At 34.1% G+C, this 25609-nt stretch overlaps 1 protein-coding gene across 5 annotated transcripts in view; it reads right to left on the reverse strand.

Moving 5' to 3' along the window:
• EPHA7 (EPH receptor A7) overlaps positions 1 to 25609 on the reverse strand; it is a 171420-nt gene that overhangs the window by 13851 nt on the left and 131960 nt on the right. Inside the window, exons 6-14 of one of the 5 annotated variants that reach the window (XM_040474186.1) lie at positions 18399 to 18523; positions 15312 to 15480; positions 10025 to 10133; positions 9329 to 9384; positions 5261 to 5374; positions 3978 to 4163; positions 3325 to 3386; positions 1663 to 1872; positions 795 to 944 (exon numbers count right to left, since the gene is read on the reverse strand). In XM_040474186.1, the coding sequence (XP_040330120.1) occupies positions 795 to 944; positions 1663 to 1872; positions 3325 to 3386; positions 3978 to 4163; positions 5261 to 5374; positions 9329 to 9384; positions 10025 to 10133; positions 15312 to 15480; positions 18399 to 18523 (1181 nt within the window). Of the gene's footprint in view, positions 1 to 794; positions 945 to 1662; positions 1873 to 3324; positions 3387 to 3977; positions 4164 to 5260; positions 5387 to 5863; positions 6690 to 9328; positions 9385 to 10024; positions 10134 to 15296; positions 15481 to 18398; positions 18524 to 25609 lie in introns of those variants that run through there. The other 4 variants (XM_040474185.1, XM_040474184.1, XM_040474183.1 and 1 more) reach the window with 4 other exon arrangements.

Raw genomic sequence — 25609 nt, forward strand, 5'->3', positions numbered from 1 at the left:
CACAGCTCTGTTCTAGGACCGGGAATCTATTTGGCTGGTCTCCACACACTTGGCTAAGTTTTAGCTTCTGGACCGTCCAATATGCCTCTTTGGAAAATTCTCTCACTAGCTATGGCCAAAGTCTTCTCCAGATTGCTAGCTCAAATCCAGGGTACCTTCCTAGATTTTATACTTGCTCTACTTTCATCTAGATTTCACTCACATTTTCAGTAGGTTGGACCAACATATTTAACAAGTACGAAGTTTTTAGGAATTTCCAAAAGTACTCCCATTGTGATTAGATTCTAAAATATCACCATGGAACACCTACCAGCATTGAGCATAAGATTTAGTTTGTCTCATGAAATTAAAATTTAATCAAATCAACCAACAGTAGACATGTTAAACAGATTTTCTGAGAACATTAAAAGAAAAAGAAAGATAAGCTTCAAAGACAAAATAAAACACAGGCTTCCTTCCTCCCCTCTGCAAATGACTCCTTTACTCAGGCGACTTTCCCACTACAGTTCTACAAGTACAGCATCATTATCATTATTCAGGAAAAAGATAGTAGACATATCCTTTGTATCTACTGAGAGCATATTTTCAAAAAAAGGAAAGACGATCTTCAAAGTGAAGTTAATTGAACCACTAATTTATGGTAATTTTTGTGGGAATAATTGTGAAAACTCAGCAGTCATATTTTTATAATTCTATAAAACTTTCTTCTTATGAGCCATTCGTTACCAACATGTTCCAATAACAATGGATATTAATGTATGAAATCCTTTTTGTTTAAATAGTGTAACACCTACATCTTGATTTGACATGTCCCAATAAGGTCTCTCTCCATAAGACATAACTTCCCACATAACTATTCCATAGCTCCATACATCACTGGCTGATGTGAATTTCCGGTACTGGATGGCTTCAGGTGCTGTCCACCTTACTGGAATTTTTCCACCCTGTTATAAAAGAAATTGAAATTTTAAATATGCATAATAACTTATAAATCATTTATAGCAGAGCTATAAAGCTACAGTTAAACATTTGTATATTTGGTTAGCAATTCAGCAGTATCACATCTATCCATCTTGAATCTCTCTAAGTGTATTTAAAGTTACTAATCTGTTTTTAAAATGTCATTACAAGTTTTCATTTTTAAGGCGACTCAATTTAATGGGCCCTTAGGTGGTCTTAGGCCATGAGTCTAGTCAAAGACAATGACAAATTAGGCAACATAACTATTAAAATGGAATGAAATATGGGGACTTCAACTAAATCCTCATGTATTTTCCTTTCTGCTAATTTCACAAAAGTTGTAAGAATTAGCATAGTTAATATTCTGTTAAAATCTATTCATTTAAAATGGGACTATATTTCTCTGCTACAATTATGAGAGCTAGCAACTAGATGTTATTGTATAAAACCGAATGTTATGTATATGAACACCCTGCTATAAGAGAAGCATGTTGCCATTCTTATCTCACTTCTTCTCAGTCTGTATGTAGAGTGGAAACATAACGACAGTTTCTCCAAAAGGAAAAAAGAAAACCAGCAACAACAAAAAGCTGAGATCTATTTGCGTCTTTTCCACTGTGTAGCTTTGTATTATTAAGTCCTGCTTTCTTGGTAGGAAAATCTCAGGAATATGAAGAGGTGCAGTAAGGGACTTTTCCTTACAGTCGTTGTATAGACAGCTTCTGGATCATCCTCTATAACCCGGGACAGGCCGAAATCTGACACTTTGCAAACAAGATTGCTGTTGACAAGAATATTGCGAGCTGCAAGGTCTCTGTGAACATATCCCATATCGGCCAAATATCTCATTCCAGCAGCAATTCCTCTCAGCATTCCTACTAACTGAATGACTGTAAATTGCCCATCGTGTTTCTACAGGAAGACAAGAATAAACATCCTTTAACTCTACTTTCAAAGGGAAAAATTACCATTAAAAATGTCTGCACGCTGGTGATTTACTATAGTATAAGAATTATTATATTATCTATAGAATATAGACCTGTGTGAAATATAGACATTTGTAAAAAAAAAAAAAAAAAAAAAAACAAAAAAAAAACAAGTGTTGATTCAACGGACAGCCAAATAATACAAAATAGACTTTTGATAATTGTTTAGTTATTTACATTGATATGTTATTTTTATTGCTTGAAAATAGCATCAGGTTACGCAGATCCAAAAGTATGCACTGATTTTTGAGGCGAAGGTAGAGAATGGAATATCCAAAAATACTATCTTTGACAACTAAGTGTTTTTCCACTTGCTAAAATATTATATAAATAATCTAGAAATGTATAAGGGGATGAACATATGTATTAAGATTTATTTTCTCCAAATGATAAAAAAGAGAAAGGAGACATTTTTTGATTAAAGGTGAAGAGAAACTAAGAAGTAGGAAATGATGATGCTGGCTGACTTTGTTTGCTTTTTATATTTTCCCCTGTTTTGTTATTGGTAGGAACATTACTTGCAACAAAGATTCTCTAAAACAGATGTGCCAGCAAATGGGATCGAGAGCTCTTTGCAACCAGCCTGGCAACCATATATTTCTAACCCATTTTTAACTCACAGATTTCTCCAACTGAATTATAAATACAGTGCATGAGGATATTGATTTGAGTTGATAACCTTTCCAGGTGATGCTTTATTCCCAAGAGTTGATAGTTATACATAAATAAAAATTTCTCTAAATCTTCTGATTTCTTATAAATTTGAGTTGAGTATATCACTGCAGATTATGTATGATCACATTCCATGTCCTCTTATTCTTTAGATTACTTTCTCCTTGTCATTTAGAAAACTGTTAACGTGTTTATACCCTTAGGTGAAAAGTCTCAGAGCAAAAAATATGTATGATTATGTATTTAGAATTATCACAAAAATAATCACACATTATTAATTTTAAAAATGTTAGTAATTCTATATTTTACACTCAGTGTTCACACAGCAATATAACAGAAATGGTTCCACAGGGCAGAATTGGGATCATCATGCCAATTACTGAACGGTTATCTCATTTTTTAGTCTTCTCTGTATTATTTTTGTATTTAATTTATAATTGTACTGAAAAGTAAAATGTTACTCTACACCATGTATTCAGAGTAAAGGGTTTCAGGTTCAAACTACACTTTATCACTTATGTGCTCAAAAAGTTCTAGTTCAATCCAGGCCAGGATTCTGATCTTTAATTTAATCTGCTTTTTTAAAGGCAATTTTCTGATCTGTTAAAGTTTACAATGTTTATGGCTTATGCTGTGCACAATAGAACATGATAGTTGTAACATGGATAATGCATTTACTGGTAGGATAATTTTTTTTGTTACTTACCCTGAGAAATGCATCTAGGGCTCCATTTTCCATGAATTCTATTACTATCATGACTGGTTTCCCTAAAATAAAAAAAAAAATATATATATATATATGTATCAAAAAAAGTGTATCTTAAGGAGCCATAACCTAAACTTCAGGCTTATTCCCATTCTCACCCTCAATAAAATACACGGTGCTCTTCTGAAAGGTTGAATGGGTGAGCTGTGAGTGTTTCTAACGTCCCAGTGCTGCTGCTAAGCTCAGAGTTATTAAATATCTGTTTGGAAGATGGTTATGATTAACGAAATTAAAGAACAAAGTCAGTATGTTCTTCTGACTCCTACTTTGTGAACAAAACTCAGAGAAAATGACACTTTATATAAAATGTACAAACTTAGAGTGCATCACTTTTATGGCCATTGAAGCTAAATGAAAATATCAGTCAATCCGTCTGTTTATCAGATTTATTCTTTAACTCTAATCCTGCCTTCATTTATCCTGATTTCTTCAGAGGTAGTAACATAAATGAAAAATTTAGTCCATTATATTCCAAGAAAAAAAAACCTTCATTTAGAATATGCAACAGGTTCATAATTTGAGTTTTTAATTAGGTACAAAATAACACTAATTTCTGACAGTCCACTTGATAAATGAAAGGTATCAATATCTACCTCGTGTAACCACCCCTTCCAAATGGACGACATTTGGGTGGTCAAACTGACCCATGATGCTTGCTTCACATAAAAAGTCTCTCCTTTGTTTTTCTGTGTAACCAACTTTGAGGGTTTTTATGGCTACTGCAACATCTCTTTTCCCTGGAAGTTTCAGACGACCACTGCAGACTTCTCCAAATTCTCCTGAAGTAACAGAACAGGCAGGTGTATGTTAATCTCAAAAATATTTCTTCGTTCATAGTAAATGCATAATACTAAAAACACTTCTAAGTTTTGCTAAACTATCTGTTACGCAAACTACAATTTTTTAACTGGATTAACAAAAACGTTTTTAGAAACAACCTTTAGATTTGAATACAGGATACAATGTACACTGGCGGCTAAAGCATGAGGATGCATTTGCAAATTCTAAGCATTGCTATTGCTTTTACGGTTTGAGAAGCAAGTATTTTTTAGATTTCAAAGTCTGAAATTTGTATGCACTAGGACTGCTAAATCTAAGAGAGTTGAATCCAAAGTGTATAATTACTATGAAAATATATTGTATACAGGGGTCCCTGGGTGGCTCAGTTGGTTAAGCATCCGACTCTTGATCTCGGCCCAGGTCATGATTTCACGGTTTATGAGTTCAAGCCCAGTATAGGGCTCTGAGCTGAAAGTGTGGAGCCTGTTTGGGATTCTCTCTCTCCCTCCCTCTCTGCCCCTCCCCCACTCATGCTCTGTCTCTCTCAAAAATAAATAAATTCACATGTAAAAAATATATATTGTATATGTAGAAAATAATATTATTTTTATATAAGTCACACATCTTAATTTTCTGCATGGAATTAAATGGCTGACTAATACCTACAAATGCATGAAAAAAAAAAAAGGTTAAAAAAAAAAGGATCAAAAAAGGTGAAAGCCTGGCAGGAAGATGGCAAATCAAGTAAGAGGAAATGTAGATTCCAACAAAATTCAGGAACATTCTCATTTAAAAAAAAAATACTAAGTCATTTCTTAAACAGCAGGCCAGAACTATTGTGAAGTAACTTATTGTAGAGCAATATCTTAAAAATCCAACAGAAGACAAAAGATATACAGATTTTCTGTGCCACATGCTTCTTTTTCATTTTTTTTCTTGAGAACTCATAAACAAGTACAGCCTCATTGCTTCCAACAGTTCAGGTGAATGCAAAAGTTCTATACTTGAGGTATAATTATTTGCCTGTCATTATGATGTATGACTTTCGATCCTGGCTAAATGGAACAGCTGAACAAGGAAGCTACAACAGCCTTACCTGCACCAATCACACGCTCAATTTTAATACAGGAGGCATCTAGCTCCTTGGCGAATTGATGGACAGCTCTATTTGGGTCCTCATAGGTTTCAGGGTCAATGTAGGTTTTGGTGCCTGGAAATTTAACTGTAATGATGTAAGAAAGCATGACTGTGATGAAGCAAAGCACTTATTGTGCAGTCAGCCCAGGAATTTCATTATGCAGAGTGCTCCTTGGAACAGTGAACTTGCTTCCACATCACCTGATTCACAGCAGTTTTAACAGACTACTTCGGTCTGTTGGCGTATAGGTATTATCTGCAAGCTTCTATAGGTAACATAGGATCCAGCTCATAGGTTACTAACTGAATTGCTTTTCCAGTAAATCAACAAAAGACATCACCAAAATTCTCTGACATGACTCTTATCAGACTGGAGGTTTAATTAAATTCACTGCTATCATGGCATAGTTCAAGCCATATTGAGGTTTGTAATGGACTCGGAAACACATTTGTAAATCTATCAGTCAGTCAATCAATCAAATTAATACACTGGGAAAAGAAGACATTTCATTTACAGGTAGCCTACTACACTGACAGCAATATTAAAAAACATTTAGACATCTTACTTATTCTTTTGATTTATTTTTGTAAAGACCAACCACCGTTGACATATACATAAAATTAGTACAAGATGTGAGGGACCACTATCACAGAGTCAGAGAGAAATCTACTAAAGACACAGTTTCATCTTCACCTTGAAGGGCAATAGAGGCCAGATGTACAAAATGCAGAGTAAAGTTAGAAAATTTACAATATTCCTGGGATCTGCTAACCGTGGATGACAGCAATTTGAAAGAGGAATGGTTTCTATGAACTTTCAAATATAAGGCTCTGGAAGGAGGTAGCCAATATGCCTCAGAAAAGGTAGTCAAAATTCAAACAACATAGAATCATCTTAAAAGTTAAAATCTTCTTAAAATGCACCCAGAAGCATGCAGGTAACAGATAATGCTATGTCAACTTTAAATCAAATTCAGTTACAATAATGTATTCCAAATCTAATCATTTGGTTAAAGACAAAGATAAGATAGATAGGCATATATTTGGTTATATTAATGCAATAAAAAGAATTACACTATATCCTCAAAAAAACTTTATTGTTTTAACAAAGCCACTGAACAATCTTTTCATTAAATCTTACTATTTTGAGAACAATATATTTATGTATTACACTGCAGCCTAACTGTGCTTATGTCATCACATTATATTAAAACTATATTTAAAAAATAAACACATAACAAACAAAAAGAAGCAGAATGTATAAAGGAAAATGGGATTTAAAAATCTTGATTTATTCTGCTGTAGTTGATTGTTTATCCAAAATTGATTGTCTTAAACAATTATTGTTGCAGTTTATAAAACTGACAGATGCTCATTTGTTACTAAAGCTGAACATGAAAAAAAAAAACACAAGAAGAAAAGAGAGAGGGGATAGAAAGAGAAAAGAGAGAAGAAGGAGTACAGGGAAGAGGGGGGGAAGAGAAAAAGAGAGAAGGGAAGAAAACAATAGGTTAACCTCCTAGATTGGCAGGCAGATGGAGAATGAGCCATCTTCTCCCTTTCCATTCTTTCTTTCTTTTTTCTTTCTGTCTTTTTGTTTTGTTTTGTTTTGTTTTGTTTTGTTTTGTTTTTGTTTTGTGATAAGGGAGCTAGATTGGAGGTAACCTTCTGCATCTCAAATGGGTCTCTGATGGTTCTTTATTCAAGCTGTCATAAAACATTTTGACAGGCCAGAGCAATTTTGGCATAAAAACATGAAATACTGCCCAGCTTGGATTCAAAGACATTGTTAGAAGAAATGGTAGGAGGAAACAAAATGTAAATTGGAATTGCTTCACTAAACTTCTCCATTGTGTTTATATCTTTAAATGTAGCACTCGGGGCCATGGAGAGTCGAGGGCGCCTGATACAAATGACTGGACATTCTATTAAATTCAGTGCTCTAAAAGCTAGTTAAATGGTTGCTTTCATGTTTCTGTAAAAATTCAATCTGGTGTCTTAGCACCTAAGAAAATTGTCTGTATACTAAAGAAATAAAAGGACACCAACTTGTAAACAGCTGATGACCATAGAGTCGTACTTTACGTATTTTAGATACAGCTATAAAATCAAATCAAGTGCCTGGTCATCAGATGACAAGAAAAGATACCTTTGTAAAGAAGGTGATTCAAAAATATCAAGGATTTACTAGGGTAGGATATTGCTAAGTGCACTTTAATTTTTCATTATTCATCTAAAACGGATGTTTTAAAATAAGGAAAACGTTGACATATTTCTGAATATTCTGGTTTCTTGTTTCCCTCAATTTAAGAGAATGAGCTTTTTTGGGTGTTAACATTTCATTGACATTTCTCATGAGTGTTAAATAACTTAAAACCACCATTGATATTTTGCTCTAGAGGTGAAAACGGTTTATATATATATATATATATATATATATATATATATATATCAGGCTTATCTTGTCTATGTCAGCAAGTAAACATGCAGCTCTATTTTTTCTAATTACAAACTCGATGTCAAATGTAAAAAAAGCAAATGGCATCAAAATATTAAAACTGAGTGATGACAATTTAGCATACGGCTATACAACATGTTTCAGGTAAGTCACATTTCAGTTTACCTTCTGCATAACCTGAAAGTTAAAGGCAAAGAAACTAAAATGTATTTGATAATTTGGGGATGTCTCAGACGTATTCAGTAAAGGAAAGAAAAGTGACAAACTGTTGAAGGTAAAATTAAATGATTCTGTCATCAAATTGTTCACAAATGGGTAGAATAGGGGATTTTAGGAACTATATGTTACTCTTCTACATACATTTAAAACTAGTTGTAAAAGTTTAAGCATTCAAGTTTCAACTCGCTCTTTTCTGTTGGGGAAGTGTTAAAGATATTGTCTCCTGTTGTAAAAGAGAAAAAAATGTACCCTCCGTTTTTTTCTGTGTATCTCTATAAACTGCCTGTGGCACTCTCATCACTGAGAATCACAGTAACGATAATAATAGTGCTCCCAATTTGTGTCTTTAAACCATGCATTTTCTTGATTGATGTTTATACATTTTTTGTGACGTTAGGATGGGTACATGACAATATCTTCTTAGATACTACCATAATAATTTGATAAATAACATAATAATAGGTGTAACTCATGGGAAAATTAGAAAATTTTTTTCTCCAAGAGCAATCTTAGTAAAGATTATGCTACCAAGAAAAATAATAAGTGAAATTGTTTTTTAATCTTTCCAAGGATTAAAAATAAAAATGATGCACTTGGATATGAACATCATTAATCATTAGAACTAAAACCATATGATTGTGAGGTTTTTTCTTTGGCTACAGGAAGGAATAACATTTATTTGCATAGCTCTCATTTTTTCACTTGCCATCCACATTGCAATAGGAATAGAATTAATGCAGATGGGCATCTATTTTCTTTGGTTTCCCAAGGCCTCTTCTGAATATGATTTCCAAAATGAATGTTTAAGAATCAGGGAACCAAAATCCACAGAAAAAAATTGGAGGATTCAATCCTATTATTCAATTTATATCTGGGGAAACATCTATCAGACAATGTATAGATAGTGGCTGAAGAGAAGAAGGCTCCTTAGCTTAGCCTGTCATGGTAGCATCACTCATTGGGTGGGACAAAGGGTCTATCCTTCTAAATGAATTCCTTCACTAGAATATGGGCCATGCAGCATTTAATGGATTGTTGTTAGAATGGTATGAAACGCTTGGGCAAAGTTTGCAAAAGGAAAAACTGTGACATAAAAGCAGCTAATTATCCTGCAGTTATACTAAAATTTCTTACGAGAGATTATATTTCTGAATATATTTTGTTTTCAAAATTCACATCATATGATTTTCATTCTAAATATCTCGTTCAAATGCTTTAAAGCAACATTTTGAGTTCATTAGGTACTTTCAAGCATGATACATTAGGAATTTATTCATGCCAATACTAACAACCAGGTCTCTGTATTAACTGGGGTACAAATAATAAAAAAAAAAAAAGCCAAACACTTACAATGAAAGTAAAGTTCTTCATCCCCTTCTTGGTCAGCTTTGCTATAACCACAGTGCCTAGGAAAAAAAATCAAATTTGTGATGATCTCAAACAATGATCTTACTTTATATATTTAAAATTCAGTACAGTATACCTTAATTCTTTAACTACTTGGTAGTTAGAGCAATAAACAACATGCAGAAACTTCTTGCCCATAGTTATGAACTCATTAATAATATAGTAAGTAATATGATTAAAAAACATACAGAATATAAAGTCTTGGTGTGAGACAATGTAGAAGGAACATACTTCACAGATTTAGATTTATCAATGAGTGAATAATTGTACTTTCTTCTGAAAAACAACGACAACAGCAGATTTTAAATGGTTTCCACAAACCATTAACTAAAAGAGTGAATTTCTCCTAGGTATCTACTGTATTTATAATGAAAACCTAGCTGAATGTAACCAATAAAAATATACCCAATAGCACTTACAGTACTCATTGCTCTTAAACTAAAGGCAATGAATGATTAAGCTCACACTGTATTTGACCTTGGGAGAATGGAAATTTATTAACCTTTAGTATCTCATCCCAAAGAATGTTTGCATTTAGTATCTAACATTCTAATACACTAAATAGTAAGTAATAGCCTGACATAATTCTAAAAAATCAATACATTCTGTGTTATAGATTAGAACAAATCTGTGTTCTACCTTCTCCCAATGATGAAGCCAAAGACCATGAACACCAGAATGATGGTCCCTGCCACTGCAACCACAGCAATGATAATAACGGGATTCTGTTCACTGGAGACCGCTGTTGCTGTAAACGGAGAAAAAGAGGCTCAGAAACACTCAATACCATGTAAGAACTTGAGAGGGTAAACAAAATCTTATGAATAAGAGGTATCTATGCTATTTAATTTACCTCTAATCTTAAATAAATGCATTACATTGTAATGATATAGATTTCAATAAATGTTTATTTTTTGCATTTTAAGGGCATGGTAAGGACAAACTTTCATCTGTTTTATATTCCTCAGTTATAAAAGACACCCACAAAATGCCTTATTGAATGGCTATCCCCTGCTTAGTTGTTGAAAACTTAGTTATAACTCAACAGAGAGAGATCTTTGATGTACAGTTGTATTAAATCTCCATTTTTTCCCCAGCAAAGTATTTGATCTCTGTGTGTCTTTTTCTGATATGTAAAAAGGAAACAAAACATATACTCTGCATTTTCCAAAGCAGAAAAGTGCTTTATCTCTCATATCATCAATATAAAATAAAAATCATCATGGAATCATAGTAAATCATCATGGATTTATAATCTATCATAATTTAGGAAAAAGATGAGCAGAATCATTTGTTCTAATTTGACAAAGTATGCAATATACACATTTGAGAATTTAAGATTACAGAGGAGGTAGGCTATTTATGAAAGAGCAAACATTGCACGAGTACTTTAAAAAACAGTTTAGTATTATCTAATTGCAAAAACCTCCTGTGCAATGTTGTGATTCTTGTATGCCTCTTAAGGCAAGCCCAGCCGGACCTTTCTGAGAGTCTCTTTGGGAACAGTGTGTTTCCATGTCCTTCAAAACAGCCTGATTCCGATTCTTCAAGTCACAAGGCCTTCTCACTTCCATTTTTCCAAATTAGTAAAGTTTTACTTATACGAGAATTCGTAATTGTCATATTTTCCCCAGAGTATTATATTTCTAATACTATTACAGACTTGATAAAACAATCAAAGGAATACAAAAACAACAAAATGTATATTCCAATGAATGATCCAGTTGCAAAATGCCATTTAACATATAATGTCAGGATAATATAGTTTGCTTATTGCTGAAACAGTCAACAGCTGCAATCTTTAATATGAGGTAGAATGGAAAATACTCCTCTTTCTTGGTGGTGGCAAGGGACTGAGTCTCCAGAGCGGTAAATCACACATAGGCAGAGTAGGTTTTGCCACAATAGGCTGCATCAAGTTTTTTCTGATTGGCTTTTCTCTGTTTTATCTATATTTTCCTTTTGACAACTCATTTCTTAATTTTGTATACCTATGCTAACTATACATAGATCTTAGATTGAAAAAACAGCGAGGTAGCTCTGGTGTAATGGTTTCCGAACAAAGGTGTATACAGACTTCCTAACTCAGCACCTGCTGATTTACTCCCTGAGGGAATTAAACAAAGTGGGGGCGGGAGGAAGAAGAAAAAGAAAACAACTTTTAGACTTTGATTTCTGAATTGCAGCCTATTATTATTCAACAAAGAAAAGATTTGAAGTATTTTTTTTTCATTTGGGTTTTAAAAAAAAACAATTTTATCTTTCTCCTCTCTCTCTCTCTCTCTCTCTCTCTCTATATATATATATATATATATGTATAGTAGTTCTGTTCATGAGGGAGGAAAAAATTATACACCTATGTGTAGAAATTGTTTCCATCCAATTCATGTGCCCCTGGGTCTAATTCTTTGCTTGTCTTAGGCTCAGCTCTGCCTTAGCTTCAGAAAGAAAACTCCAATGAGAAAACTGAATGATGATTAGAATTTGTGAATATTTATCCGTTTTTCTAGATAGTCAGGGTCACACTTTAATCTTTCCACAGTCAACATTTATGGTTAATATTTTCATCTATTTCATGGGTAATACAATTTTAAAGTAATTTGTAAGTGTCACAATCACCACACCATGGTTTCAAAATTGTAAAAACATCAGTATTGACTCTGAGTAGACAAGGATTTTAGGATATATATGCAATAGAATAATCTCTTTAATTTCTGTATTCAAACACTGCTCCAGTGACCTCTTTGACAGCATCTCTTTTGCCCTCCTTCCAAGCATAGTGAATCACTGTTTCCTAGCACTCTGATAGGATTGGGCCATGCATTCCACCAGTGCTGAACTGTATGGCAGAATTTGCATATAAGTTTCTGTCTTTCACTAAACTTTAAACAGAGCATTACTGTGTCATATGTCTCTGTGCATCCCTAATTCATACCTCAGCACCTTGTGCCAAATCAGCAGTTCTCAAAGGATGGTCTGTACACCTAAGAGTGCCTCAAGAGTTTGATTTGCAGGGTCAAAACGATTTTATGTGATACGATGTTATTTGCCTTTTTCACTCTCATGTGCTCACAGGTGCACAGCTGAGTTTTGCAGAAGTTACATGACATGTGACAAAAACATTACTCTGATGGCTAATGAAATGTGTGTTTGTGTGTTTTATTAAAAATTTCTGGTTTAATTTCTAATGGTGAATATCGATAGATATAATCCAAATAATCAAAATGTCTTTGGAGATCCTCAATATATATCTGTGTGTGTGTGTGTGTGTGTGTGTGTGTGTGCGTGTGTGTGTGTGTGTGTGTGTGTGTGTGTATTTTTTTTTTTTAAGTAGGCTTCATGCCCAGAGTGGAGGGAGCCCAACGCAGGGCTTGAACTCACGAACCTGAGATCAAGACCTGAGCCAAGATCGAGTTGGATGCTTACCCATCTGAGCCATCCATGCACCCTTCAATATATTTTTTAATAGAACAAAAGCTGGAGAATGGCTGTGCTAAATAAATAAAAACGGACTTGAGACTTTCTGTGTGTACTCTGTGTACATTAACTTGGGTAATATTCATAAAACCCTATGAGTTAGGAGCTACTATCCCAGAATTAGGGTCTGGGAAGGTGCTCATGCAAAGTCTCACAACTGGCCATGGAAGAACTAAGATGAGAAACCAGGCATGTGTCTACGAGCACTTACAGATAGTGATAATCTGTTCTATGCTGATGACCACAAGGTATTCATTCCTTGCTTATTTGCTGAGTGCCTTCTATGTGTCAAGCATTAATGATAGACACTGGCAAGACAATAGTAAGGAAAAGAGATATGGATAACTCTTTCATCAACTTTACATTCTAGTGGGAGAAAATATTCTGATGATAAAAATTGCAAATTCTCTCAAACACAAAAATCCAGTTTTAACATTCATTTCATATGATCATTCAGGTTCTACTACTTCATCTTATTTACTTCATTTTTTAAATAATGAAAATAATATCTATGAATCTCAGCACTCAATATAAAAGAGTTTGTCCCAAGATCTTCCTATTATGAAGTCAGCACAATGCACGTATTCATTTTGAGCTCTCAAAATGAGAGGTTTAACTGATAAAGAATGATTAGGTGGATGTGAGATAACAAATTAATATTTCTAATTTAAGATTAAACTATTCATAAATAGTGTTTTATTATATTAGAAATTACAAAGTAATATCATGAAATCAGTCTAAGTTGAAAACTACTAGAACATTTAGTACAAGACCACTTATATGTTTAAATGTTGAAATCTTAAAATGCTTTGAGGTTTTGTGGCCATTGAATTTAGATATTCTCATTTTTAATCTTAGATACTCCATTTTAAAAAGGTAATAAAGAATAATGGCATTAAGCTTGTCACACAAAATTATATGACATTTTCCCAACTGATACTTTTGTATCTATAATTCTATATAAATGATTTGTATTTCAAACTTATTATAATGTATGGTTCATTATTTGAGGTTCTGAGAGTTACTGGTTAATTTAAAAATATAACAAAATATTTTGGAAAAAGAATACCGTTAGCAAACCTAACAAATATTCATTAATCAAAGAATATTTGTCAATTTGCCTTTTAAAAGCTGTTTAAAAATATTTTCCTGAAGTCAAAATAATTGATCGAAATTGTACTGATTTAATTAATTAATAAAACCTTTTTATTAGAAGTTAAGGAGAGAAAAACCACATAATGTTTTTTAGCTCATCGTTGTTTAGAATATTGTGAGAGGGGCACCTAGGCAGCTCATCCAGTCAAGCATCTGACTCTTGATTTTGGCTCAGGTCATGACCTCACGGTTGATTCGTGCCCTGTGTTGGGCTTTGTGCTGACAGTGCGGCGGAGCCTGTTTGGAATTCTTTCCCTCTCTCTCTGGCCCTCCTACAAGTGCACGTGCATTCTCTCTGTCTCTCTCTCAAAATAAATAAGTAGACATTTAAAAAATAGAGAGAGAGAGATCCTTGTGGGAACACTACACCGGCAAGGAGATGAGAAGGTAACAGTTGGGGGAACCCTGTGCCTGAACAGTAACATCAGGAGAAATCAAGAACTCCGAAAGACAGAAACACACCCCAAGATCTCAGCTAAGTGAGAAACAACCAGAGCAGTACTCGAGCTGTTCTGAACTTGCACTCTGGACATGCATTCCAACAGACATCTGCCTATTTGTGATACACCATAGACACATGCATTTTTGTTATCTTCTGCTGAATTATAAAGCAAAAAAATGATAATTCAGGATACTGGTGATGTTGTGTTTTTAAGATCAGTGGTTGATACAGAGATATTCATTTCAATTATTAGTATTTCACATATACTTTGAATATATTCTTTAGTATGCTTGAAGCATTTATAAGAGATAAAAAGAGATGATAAAAATAACAATAAATACAGTTTCTAAGATCTTCTTTCTCAACTGCAACTTTTGAAATCATTGCTAACAGGCAAGGAGCTTAAATTAACACGGATTTTTATAGATGCATCTTTCTCTGGCCCATCCTGTGTATATCCTGGCTTCATTTGGGGGTTTCTGTGAAGGAGCACCTTTGACTGACACAACCAGAATAATACTGCTTTGGATTCTACAAAAACAGCTTGTGTCAATACCCAATTGAACAAGTGCTGTTTCTATTTCTAACGTCATCTTTTCCAAATAAACCCAGTATGTATTAAAGAGACTAATATAAATTAAAAAATTCTAACACTGAGAAACAAAACATTGAATTTTCAATCGTTATTCTGTCTAACCTTTACAAAGGACATATTTATGCACATATATTCACCTTTAAATATAAAAATAATCTTGAACCAAATCATCACCCTCAATATTGGAAAAAAATATGACAGAGGTATAGAGAGTAAGAATCCAAACCAAAGGTGGTAATTACCTTCAAACATTTTACCTGTAGCTTCCTCTAGTGTAGCAACATCAAGTCTGGGGCTGTAATTTCCATAACCAGCAGCAGTAAAAGCCCGAATCTGGAAAACATACACTGTTCCTGGCTTCAGGTTATTAATGGAAGCTGAAGTGGACTTGGTTTTTACTGTCGAATAGGTCCGTTCCCTTTGATCCTAGAAACAATATATTCAGGGAATATTTAATTGTAATTGCAACCAGGCAATTTGACAGGCAATTCTTGCAATTTATTTCAACTTACTGCATTGTTTTTATAAAGGCTACATTGTGCCCTGTGGAATATTGTAACATTGAGTTGTTTCTGAGATAATATAAAATGTAAATGTGAACACATGCCTTTGTTCTATAAGTTTCAAAGAGAAATAATTTTGTTAGACCATTTATATGTTTTTGAGCTTTTGCTTTGTAGGTAGAGGGCACAGTGGCAAGAACTATTTAGCCATAAATATAATCAAAAGTCCTATTGACCAAAACCTGGGTACACTTATAAAATCTATGGGTTAGTAGAGGTCTTCCCTTCATAATGTAGTTCTTTTAATATTTTTCCTGAATGTTATTTAGCAAGCAAAAGGCCATGTGTGAAAAATGAAGAAAGCTATTAACTCAAGAAATTTAATGCATACCACCACCATACTGACATATCAATTGCTTTCATTAAAAACTACATTTCTCACCGAATAAACTTTTACAAAATAGTACTTAATGGAATATTTTAAATTAAAACTATCAGTATAAAAGTTAAAGTATTATAAAATTTATGGTTTGATAATATTTTAAACATTTCTCAGTTCAAGTTCCTCATTTTCCAGATATGAAAACTGAGGCTTGCAGAGTTTAAAAATGTCTTTACATATTATATATGATAAGTTAAGAATGAAATAAGTATAAAAATTCAAGAATATAAAAAACTCCATCAAAACTTTCATGAAATTAAAAAAAATTAAAGCTTAATTGATATGACTCTAATGGGCTTTTTATTTAAAAAGCTATAAAAACTAGCCATCAAAATATACAATTTTAGACAGTTTCTTATTTGTTCTATAATAAATAGTTGTTTACAATAAAACTATTCATTGAAATCTGAAAATGTCAGTCTGGTTGTTTGATTTGCCTTTACACTGATATTTGCAAAAGTATAAATAAATGTGCACTGTATTCAGTGAGGCCGATTTGTGATTGTCTTAATTATAATCATTTATAAAAATGACTGTTGGTATTATAAATATATATTTATCTCAAATAGAAGAACTAGGCATAACTGATATTATATGACATAATGACATATAGAGATCCCATGCTTACATACGTTACAATGCAATACTATTATTCTGTTGTAATAATTGCCTAATATGTAAGTTCAGCAAATGTAGATACAGTCCGTTTTTGTCATGAAAAATAGAAGAGAAACTATTTGAACAAATTTGCCCCCAAGCAAGGATTTGCAAAATATTTTGTCGCATTGTGAGAAACCTTACTTTCATTTACCACCTAACATATTTTTAAAATGTACTTTACTGCTTTTGAAATCTGATGAAATTTCAGGAGAGAATACAACTGTTAGTGTTTACTGGAAAACAGATATAACAAAACAAACGTTAAAAACAATGATTCCCTCAGAAACACATTTGATGGGGTACAAAATGTATTCCCTGGTACAAAAATAAGGTATTTAAAATGTCAGTTTGGCCATGGAAGTCATGAATGCATAATGAAAATAATAAGCAAAAATACTGGAAACTTAATCTGAACATTGAAACTAATCTTAAGCTATATTTTCTTCAAAGGGAAAAAAATATCTATTGCCAATGCACTGTATGCATTTAAATTATTCGATAAAGTCAATTCAGCCCCCAAGTTTTTCCAAAGCCTTTAGGATCCTATTTTGGAATTCTGTCTAAATGGTTAAAAAGGTTATGCGTACTATGGCATTTTAGCTAACTTATTTAAGTCAATAAGTAACACTGTATTAATAATATACTGATATTACTAATAATTGCTAATATTAATAATTATTAATTACTAATAGTAATATTAGTAATAATAATAGTTTCTGTGCTTCAAACCTTGAACCAGGTCTTTCTTTTTTTTTTTTTATTAAATTTTTTTTTTTTTAACGTTTATTATTTTTGGGGCAGAGAGAGACAGAGCATGAACGGGGGAGGGTCAGAGAGAGAGGGAGACACAGAATCGGAAACAGGCTCCAGGCTCTGAGCCATCAGCCCAGAGCCTGATGCGGGGCTCGAACTCACGGAGCGCGAGATCGTGATCTGGCTGAAGTCGGACGCTTAACCGACTGCGCCACCCAGGCGCCCCTAAACCAGGTCTTTCTATGAGGTGGAGCATAGGTAATAATTTGTGAAAAGGGTGCCCAGCCCCCTTTGAATGGGTCAGAAATAAATCCACTCATACCACTCAGTTAGATCTCTACTAAAATTCAGCCATTTTGGAGAGATTAAAGGGCAGTGCTTGGGTTTCAGCCATCCTATTTTTCATGGAGAAGGGAGTGCGAAGAAGTGGTTGATATGATTAGTATAACATATGTGGAATAAATTCCAGGAGGAATTAAAGGGAGTGGAATATCATCATTTGCTTCTGCAATTTAGAGAAACTACATTATTTATTACAGAAAATATTCGTATGTTTTCAAATTACTAAATTACTTGAAGCCACCATCATTATCACTGAAACCATGTACTTAAGAAATCCATAGACATAAGAAATCATTAAGGGCCTAGAGATCCTAAAAGAACTGTTTTTTGAAAAAAAAAATGCATTGGGCTGTGTGGTTTCTGTGGTACTAAAACATCCTGCAGCTAATTATGTATCAAAAATTGAACAAATATACTGCCAGTGGAATATTTTCCTTTGTGTAACACAGGTACTTAATACACAGAAATCGTCATTATAATGATGAACCCTAGATGCAGGAAGATGGTCATTAAAAATGGCTAAAATTCACTCCGCATTTCCAAATAGCTCCAAACAGTTGGCATAATGACCAAGTTTAGTCTACACTGCAGTAGGACGACATGAGACACATTGGCTGCACATTTCAGCTGCTCTTAGCACTTACTTTCTCGTAATACTTGATTTCATATTCTGTGATGACTCCATTGGGATGCTCGGGCTCCTGCCAGGAAAGTTCCACACTCCGCTGCAGCACCCTTTCCTTCATCACTCCGCTCACTTGCGAGGGAGCTGTTTGGACAAGACATGTCAATAAACAATGAGAAAATTCACTGGATGCCTCAAATCAAATGTCACAACCGATCAGTCCCATGCTGTGCCAGTTTCATTAAGGTAAAAGAAAGCACCTTTTCATAGCTCACAATTCAGAAGCTAATGAATATTCAAATAGGACCTTATTACTGTTCATAAACCTTAATAGAAATTTAAATTAAAGTGCAAACAGCAGAAGATAGCATTGTTCAAGTTAGTGAAAAATGGAAATGATGGGGCTGAGAATGACAATTAAGCAAATGAATGCTAATTAAGGCTACAAAATATGATTTCAGATTAATCTCCAGTGATAAACTAAGTCCAAATATTTACTTCACATGCAATGGCAATACACTTTTTAAAAGAAAAAAGTACTTTAATATTGTGGAATACAAATGGCTACTTCAGTGTTCAATTAAAGGGACAGCAGCTTTTAGAAATGTTTTTATATTTTAACTGTGTGTGTGTGTGTGTGTGTGTGTGTGTGCATGTGTGTATGTGTGTGTATTCCCAAAGAATTCCAATTAACCTTGGGAAAAATTTTTTACACTTCATTAGGTCAAGATGCAGGAGAACGCTAAAGCTGCCGCCACTTCAATACGTGGGTGAACATACACACACGCAGACGCTTGCACATGTAATTTCTACGTACGTAACCTAGGTTTCAAGCTTTGATAGAAGTAATTCAAACCATGGTTTTGCTCTCTCTTTCTATATAGATAATAATATGCTTAGAGCCCTTTCATTCTAATTAGTGGCATATACTCTTTTTGGTAGCTAACACTGTGGAATGTAGCAAACTAATTTGCTCTGTCTAATTTGCTCGGTGATGATTAACTAGTTGTCTCCTCTGTCTAAATGAGTAGCTGCACTGGCTTGGCTGAATTTCAGTGGGGTCATTATGTTTCATGTATCATGCTCTATCTCATTCTGTAAAATATTTTCAGGCTGTTAATTTAATTTTCAGATGTCTAAAATTGTTAATAATCTTGCTGACAGAAAAGCAATTATATGGGGCCAGGGCTGTTTAAGCAGGCTTCTGATGTTTATCCCTTTGACTTCATTTTGTTTCTTCTACTTCTTAATATTTTCTTGTATCAATGTCTAGGAAACACATTTTTCACTTCTTTCCGGCTTGGCGATTTTGAGGGAAGCACATGGATGATGCATGATTCCCATTTCCTCTCAGATTACTAACAGAAGCATAACTAGGGCAGATTAAGTGGAACAACTCTCCCTTTAGGGCGATGCAGCTGAAGTACTCAACAGACTGTGTTTACAGACTAAATGTGTTTCTGATATGTTTCCAATGAAACAAATTTCTAATAAGAACTCTTATTTTTGCCATGACTTTTAAAACCTGAATATATGCAGTAAAGAAGAATTTGTTTCTAAAGTGATTTGTCTATCCATCCAGAACATGCTTAGCATATTTTCAGCCGCCTGGGATGTTCGAGAGGCTGCTTCCGCAAGCTATAGCCCGGGGAAACACAAACCCCAACGAATTTTGAGGTGCAAATCTACTTAGCAAAAAATTTCCAATAACCTAATTTACTTAAGATCATTCCGAAAAATCTGTATGTAAACTTTAGTATAAAATAGAATGGAGCACAGGTAAGAATACTACAATAGTCAATAACACGGAATTAGTCAGTAAGGCTGCCAGCCTCTGATCAGGGTTTAGGATATGACGTGTGCCATTTGGAAATACATGTACTGGAAAACAGGTACAGAGCTAGGAGATGCCATCTAGGTCCTTTTCAAACAACATAGATAGCTGAATGTGATTTTCAATGTCAAGCGAAGTGTAGCACATTTTGCTTAGTTTGTATCCTAAATAGTAAGGCGAAGAGACACCGAATTCCTCAAGGAATGGAGGAGACGTGGGGGATATAGATGTGCCTCATTTAGTTTCTGACATGTCACAGCAATATCTAAGTATAGAATGAGATTTGATTTCTGCAGGTTACACATTAAAATTATATTCATTATTTCATCCTGGAAAAGAACTTTTACCAATAAATTTATGGTAACTGAGGATGGGGGGGAGATGTCAAAAATACATTTGTAATATATAGTATTTTTATCACAGCATTAAAAGTAACTGTACTACAATGTATTTTCCCTCTTTTGTGCATGGAGTCATCTGTGAATGACTATACTCCTGATTTTCTGTACATTTCCTTTTTAAAAATGTGTCCCTTGCCGATACTATATCGAGTCACACATTTAAGAGGGTCAGAGCTAGAAGTATTAGCACATGGCCCTTGAGAATAGATAAATTGCATGATAGGAAATATCTTTGTCTGTCTTACGTCCTTCAAGTACAACATTTTGGTACAGGAGAATTGATAATATTTTCCCTTGAGTTTCAATATTTTAGACATAAAGATCTACAGCTCATAAACAAAACCATCTCTAAGCTAGTCAGATTCTAACAGGATCACTATTTTCAGACAAAGTTATATGTAAAAGTAAAATTGAAATGACATCAGGCTCTTTAATCTTAAGACACAATGATTACTAGGATTATTAGGTTTGATCTAAATTAATCACATTGTAACAATTTCACTAATACACTCACTCTTACACCAAAATACCCAATTAACTACAGTCTGAAGTTCATTTTGGAAAGAAATGTATGCAACTAAATTATATACATACTTAAGACCCAATTAGGTGTGATGACATTTAAATTATATTTTTGTAATTAGCAAAGTGAAACAAAATCTATTGTAATTGGAATTGATGAGAAGCTAATAAATAGTAACCAACAATAGTAAATTTATTAAATTGGAAAATGTGGGCAAACAAATACTACAAAGAAGGGAGCTTCTACATATGAATTTTTAATAGGGTTTCTAACAAATGATTAACAGATTCATATCTCACCTAAGTTTCTAGCAATTCTAAAATATAAAAATTAATTTCAACTGAAGAAACTTTTCTTTGCCCCTAAAAAGTCTCAGGACTTACGGGGGACACATATGGAGTCCAAACAATTGACAGTGAAAGACAATCTTAGGAAATTCAGAAAATGCTTTCTGAGGCTCAAATGGAAAATCTTAACAACATAAGAACAAAGTTGATAAAGTTGATGCAAAAGGAAATCAAAAGTCTAATAACAGGCCAAAAGGTAAAATCTGTGGGCTGCAGTTATTAGTGTAAGGCTTTGAATTTATTATTTATTTATTTATTTTGTAATGTTTATTTATTTTTGAGGAAGAGAGAGAGAGAGAGAGAGAGAGACAGAGAGACAGAGACACAGAGTGAATGAGAGAGGGGCAGAGAGAGAGGGAGACACCAAATCTGAAGCAGGCTCCAGGTTCTGAGCTGTCAGCATAGAGCCCGATGCAGGGCTTGAAATCACAAACTGTGGGATCATGACCTGAGCCGAAGTTGGACGTCCAGCCGACTGAGCCACCCAGGTGCCCAAAGGCTTTGAATTTAAAAATAATCAGTAAGAATGGTAGGTTTATGTACAGACCTGAACCAATCAACATTTTACAGATTTTGAGCTTCATGCCCTTGTGCATGATTTTTTATCTTAATCAATGTCTAATTAAAATTCAAGTACAACAAACATAGTTAAATTACAAGGGGAAAAATATTCATAAGGGCTCCATTTTTTCCCACTAAAATATTAAATTTACCTATATGCATGGAAAAATTTTCCAGCATGAAAGGGGGGAAAAGACAATTTAAAAACATTGTATAATAGGCAAATGGCACTCTAAAGATGTCCATATTCTAATTTCTGGAACATGTGAATATGCAATTACATGGCAAAAGGGACACTGCAGATGTAATTAAGGTTACAGACCTCACGATAAAGATATTATTCTGGATCCTTGCCAGGGGGCCTAATCTAATCACATCAGCCCTTAGGAGCAGAGGAATTTCTCCAGCCAGGGTCAGAGAGATGCCGCAGAAGGAGGAGTCAGAGAGATTTGAAACATGAAAGAAAATCAACTTCCCATTGCTGGAGGAGCCACAGGAGAAATATGAAAAATATGGAGGCAGACTTATGGATCAAAGACTGACCCTGGTTCACATAGGAAGGGAAATGGAGGCCACAATTCCACCAGTTCAAAAGCTTTGAATTCTGATAACAACATGGATGAACTTGGAAGTGGATCTTCCCCGGAACTCCAGATAAGAGTACAGCCCAGCTAATGACCTGATTTCAGCCAGTGAAGCTGGCAATCGAGAACCCAGCTGAGCCCCATTGCACCTAGACTTCTGACCCACAGAACTAGAAAATAATGAATGGGTGTTGCTTTAAGGTTTTTTGTGGTAGTTTTTATAGTAGCCATAGAAAACTAATACACATATTAAAAATATATAAATAGACTTACTGGAATTTTAATGAAGTCTATGAATAAAGGTTAGTGGTAGGATAGTTTAATAATGTGATCTATCAGACTTTATGTTGAAATAGCATAGAGTCAAGGAATTTTTATCTTAATTAGGACTCAAAATGCAATGTCTTACAGAAAAAAAAAATCTCCAATATACATTTGGAAGAAACGTGTGTGTGTGTGTGTGTGTGTGTGTGTGTGTGTGTGTGTGGTAGAACTTCAATGAAGCTAGTGAATTTGATTTTGAATTTAAAAAGTAATTTATTTGTACTAAAAATTATTTTTACTATAGTTAAATGTTCTCAATGAATTTCAATAAAGAATGGTGGGTGAAATTGGGGCGCCCGGGTGGCTCAGTCGGTTGAGTATCCGACATCGGCTCAGGTCATGATCCTGCAGTTTGTGGGTTCGATCCCTGTATCGGGCTCTGTGCTGACAATTCAGTCTGGAGTCTGCTTCGGATTCTGTGTCTCCCTCTTTCTCTGCCCCTCTCCCACTCACGCTCTCAATCTCTCTCTCAGGAATAAATAAACATTAAAAAAAGAAAAAGAAGGGGCGCCTGGGTGGCGCAGTCGGTTAAGCATCCGACTTCAGCCAGGTCACGATCTCACAGTCCGTGAGTTGGAGCCCCACGTCAGGCTCTGGGCTGATGGCTCAGAGCCTGGAGCCTGTTTCCGATTCTGTGTCTCCCTCTCTCTCTGCCCCTCCCCCGTTCATGCTCTGTCTCTCTCTGTCCCAAAAATAAATAAACGTTGAAAAAAATTAAAGAAAAAAAAGAAAAAGAAAAACTTTAAGAAGGGTGGGTGAAAAAATAATATTTGTATTTCTAAACAATACAATGAGGTAGGATGGGTCAATAAGCATGATATGACCTTTTACCATTCATCTCAAGTTGTTAAATCTACTGACTTTTGTTAGATTTCCATTAGGTAAATACAAAAAGTGAAAATGAAGATATTTTTAGAACACAGTCAAATGCATATCTAACATAGAATAATAGTCTTTACTTAATGCTTTGTTGCTATCCAGTATGGAATTCATTTTTAACAATCCCTTGAAATAACAAATATGTGTATTATTAGGAGCTTAGTATTTTATAACACAACTTTTAGCTTTTTCACTCTTCCTCACAGATGTTTCATTTTTACACTGTAGGACAAACATATAAAAATATAGAGAAATTTATTTCAATAACAAACACTAGGCCACAAGTATATATGATTCTGTGGAGTATCATGTAACGTATCAATTCCACTTTTAGGGTAAGTTAGAATACATACAAAATTCTAACATGTGATTTCACTAAACTTCAATTTCTTCCTGGCTCAGAAAAAAATAGAGTCACTAATAATATTGTGAGCAGTAAATATAAAATTTTATGTGAAAGAAAAAGCACAGGGACTAGGGGCAATTGAGTCTGCAGCAATTACAAACAATCCATTTGCAATAGATGTCTGTCAAATTACTTTTGGTTGGATAGAAGCATGATCTATGACTAAAACAAACATAAAGTCTGTAAGTAGTTGAAAAAAATAAGTTAATCTTTTTCAAAATTAAATTACATAAATTGCATTGCTATCTTATTCAACACACCAATTAGGATGGTGATGTTTTATTTGAAATGTAAAATATACAATATCACAAATAAGATACATCATAGAATGGATTTCTAAACATATTTCAAAACAATTATTAAAAAGACAACTTGACTAAGAGCTAAAAATAAGATCTAAAAGTTCTGCGAATAAGTGAATTTGATGTTGAATTGACAGCACAGGAAAAGAAAGCATCTGGATTGGTATCCAAGTCAAGTAGATCTGTAAGTCAAGTCAATACATTTTCAGTAGGATGATAAAATGCATAACAGGATCAACAAAAGTCACTACTCCACTATTTGAACAACTGAGAATGGCCTTGTTTTTTAAAGCAAGAGTCACAGCATCTTTGTAAAAATGATCTGACAAAAAATCTTGCTGAGAATAAAATTTTTTCTCTGTTATCATCAGATGATTAACAACCAATTGTTTGCATGTTTAATTAATTACCATGGGAATTAGCACTTCTTGGCAAAATCTCTATGTAAAATGCTTTAAGGGAAACGGCTGTGTAGAAAGCTACTGTGGCTATTGGTCCTAAACACATATTGGGACTCCTGCAAACCTCTAAAATGTTAATTGATGAAGGGTTAATTTGTAATTCCTGGTGCATTTGAATTTTCATATAATTAGAGTGGAATTGTAATTCTTCATATAAATAAAATAAAATATTATATAAACGGTAGGTATACATTAGGCAGCTTCCCAGAACTAGCTGTATCATTCAGACCAGTCACACCTACAAAGGAGTAAGTAAATGATGACCTAATATAACAATTCAGAAAGGTTAAAGAGCCCTTGATATTGAGTCAGACATTTTATCCATCTAACTTGAAAATATTGTAAGTTGAAAATGCACTAAATACACGTAACCTACCAAACATCATAGCTTAGCTCAGCCTACCTTAAATGTGCTCAGAACACTTGTATTAGCCTACACTTGAGCAAAATTATCTAACACAAAGCCTAGCCTATAATCAACTACCGAGTATCTCATATAATTTAGTTAACACTGTACTGAAAGTGAAAAACAGAATAGCAGTTGTTCACCCTTGTGGTCGCATGACTGAATGGGAGCTGCAGCAGGGGGCCGCTGACCAGTATCACAA

Source organism: Herpailurus yagouaroundi, unplaced genomic scaffold (assembly GCF_014898765.1).
Source record: "Herpailurus yagouaroundi ecotype Mexico unplaced genomic scaffold, PumYag 139, whole genome shotgun sequence".
Taxonomy (NCBI): Eukaryota; Metazoa; Chordata; class Mammalia; order Carnivora; family Felidae; genus Herpailurus; species Herpailurus yagouaroundi.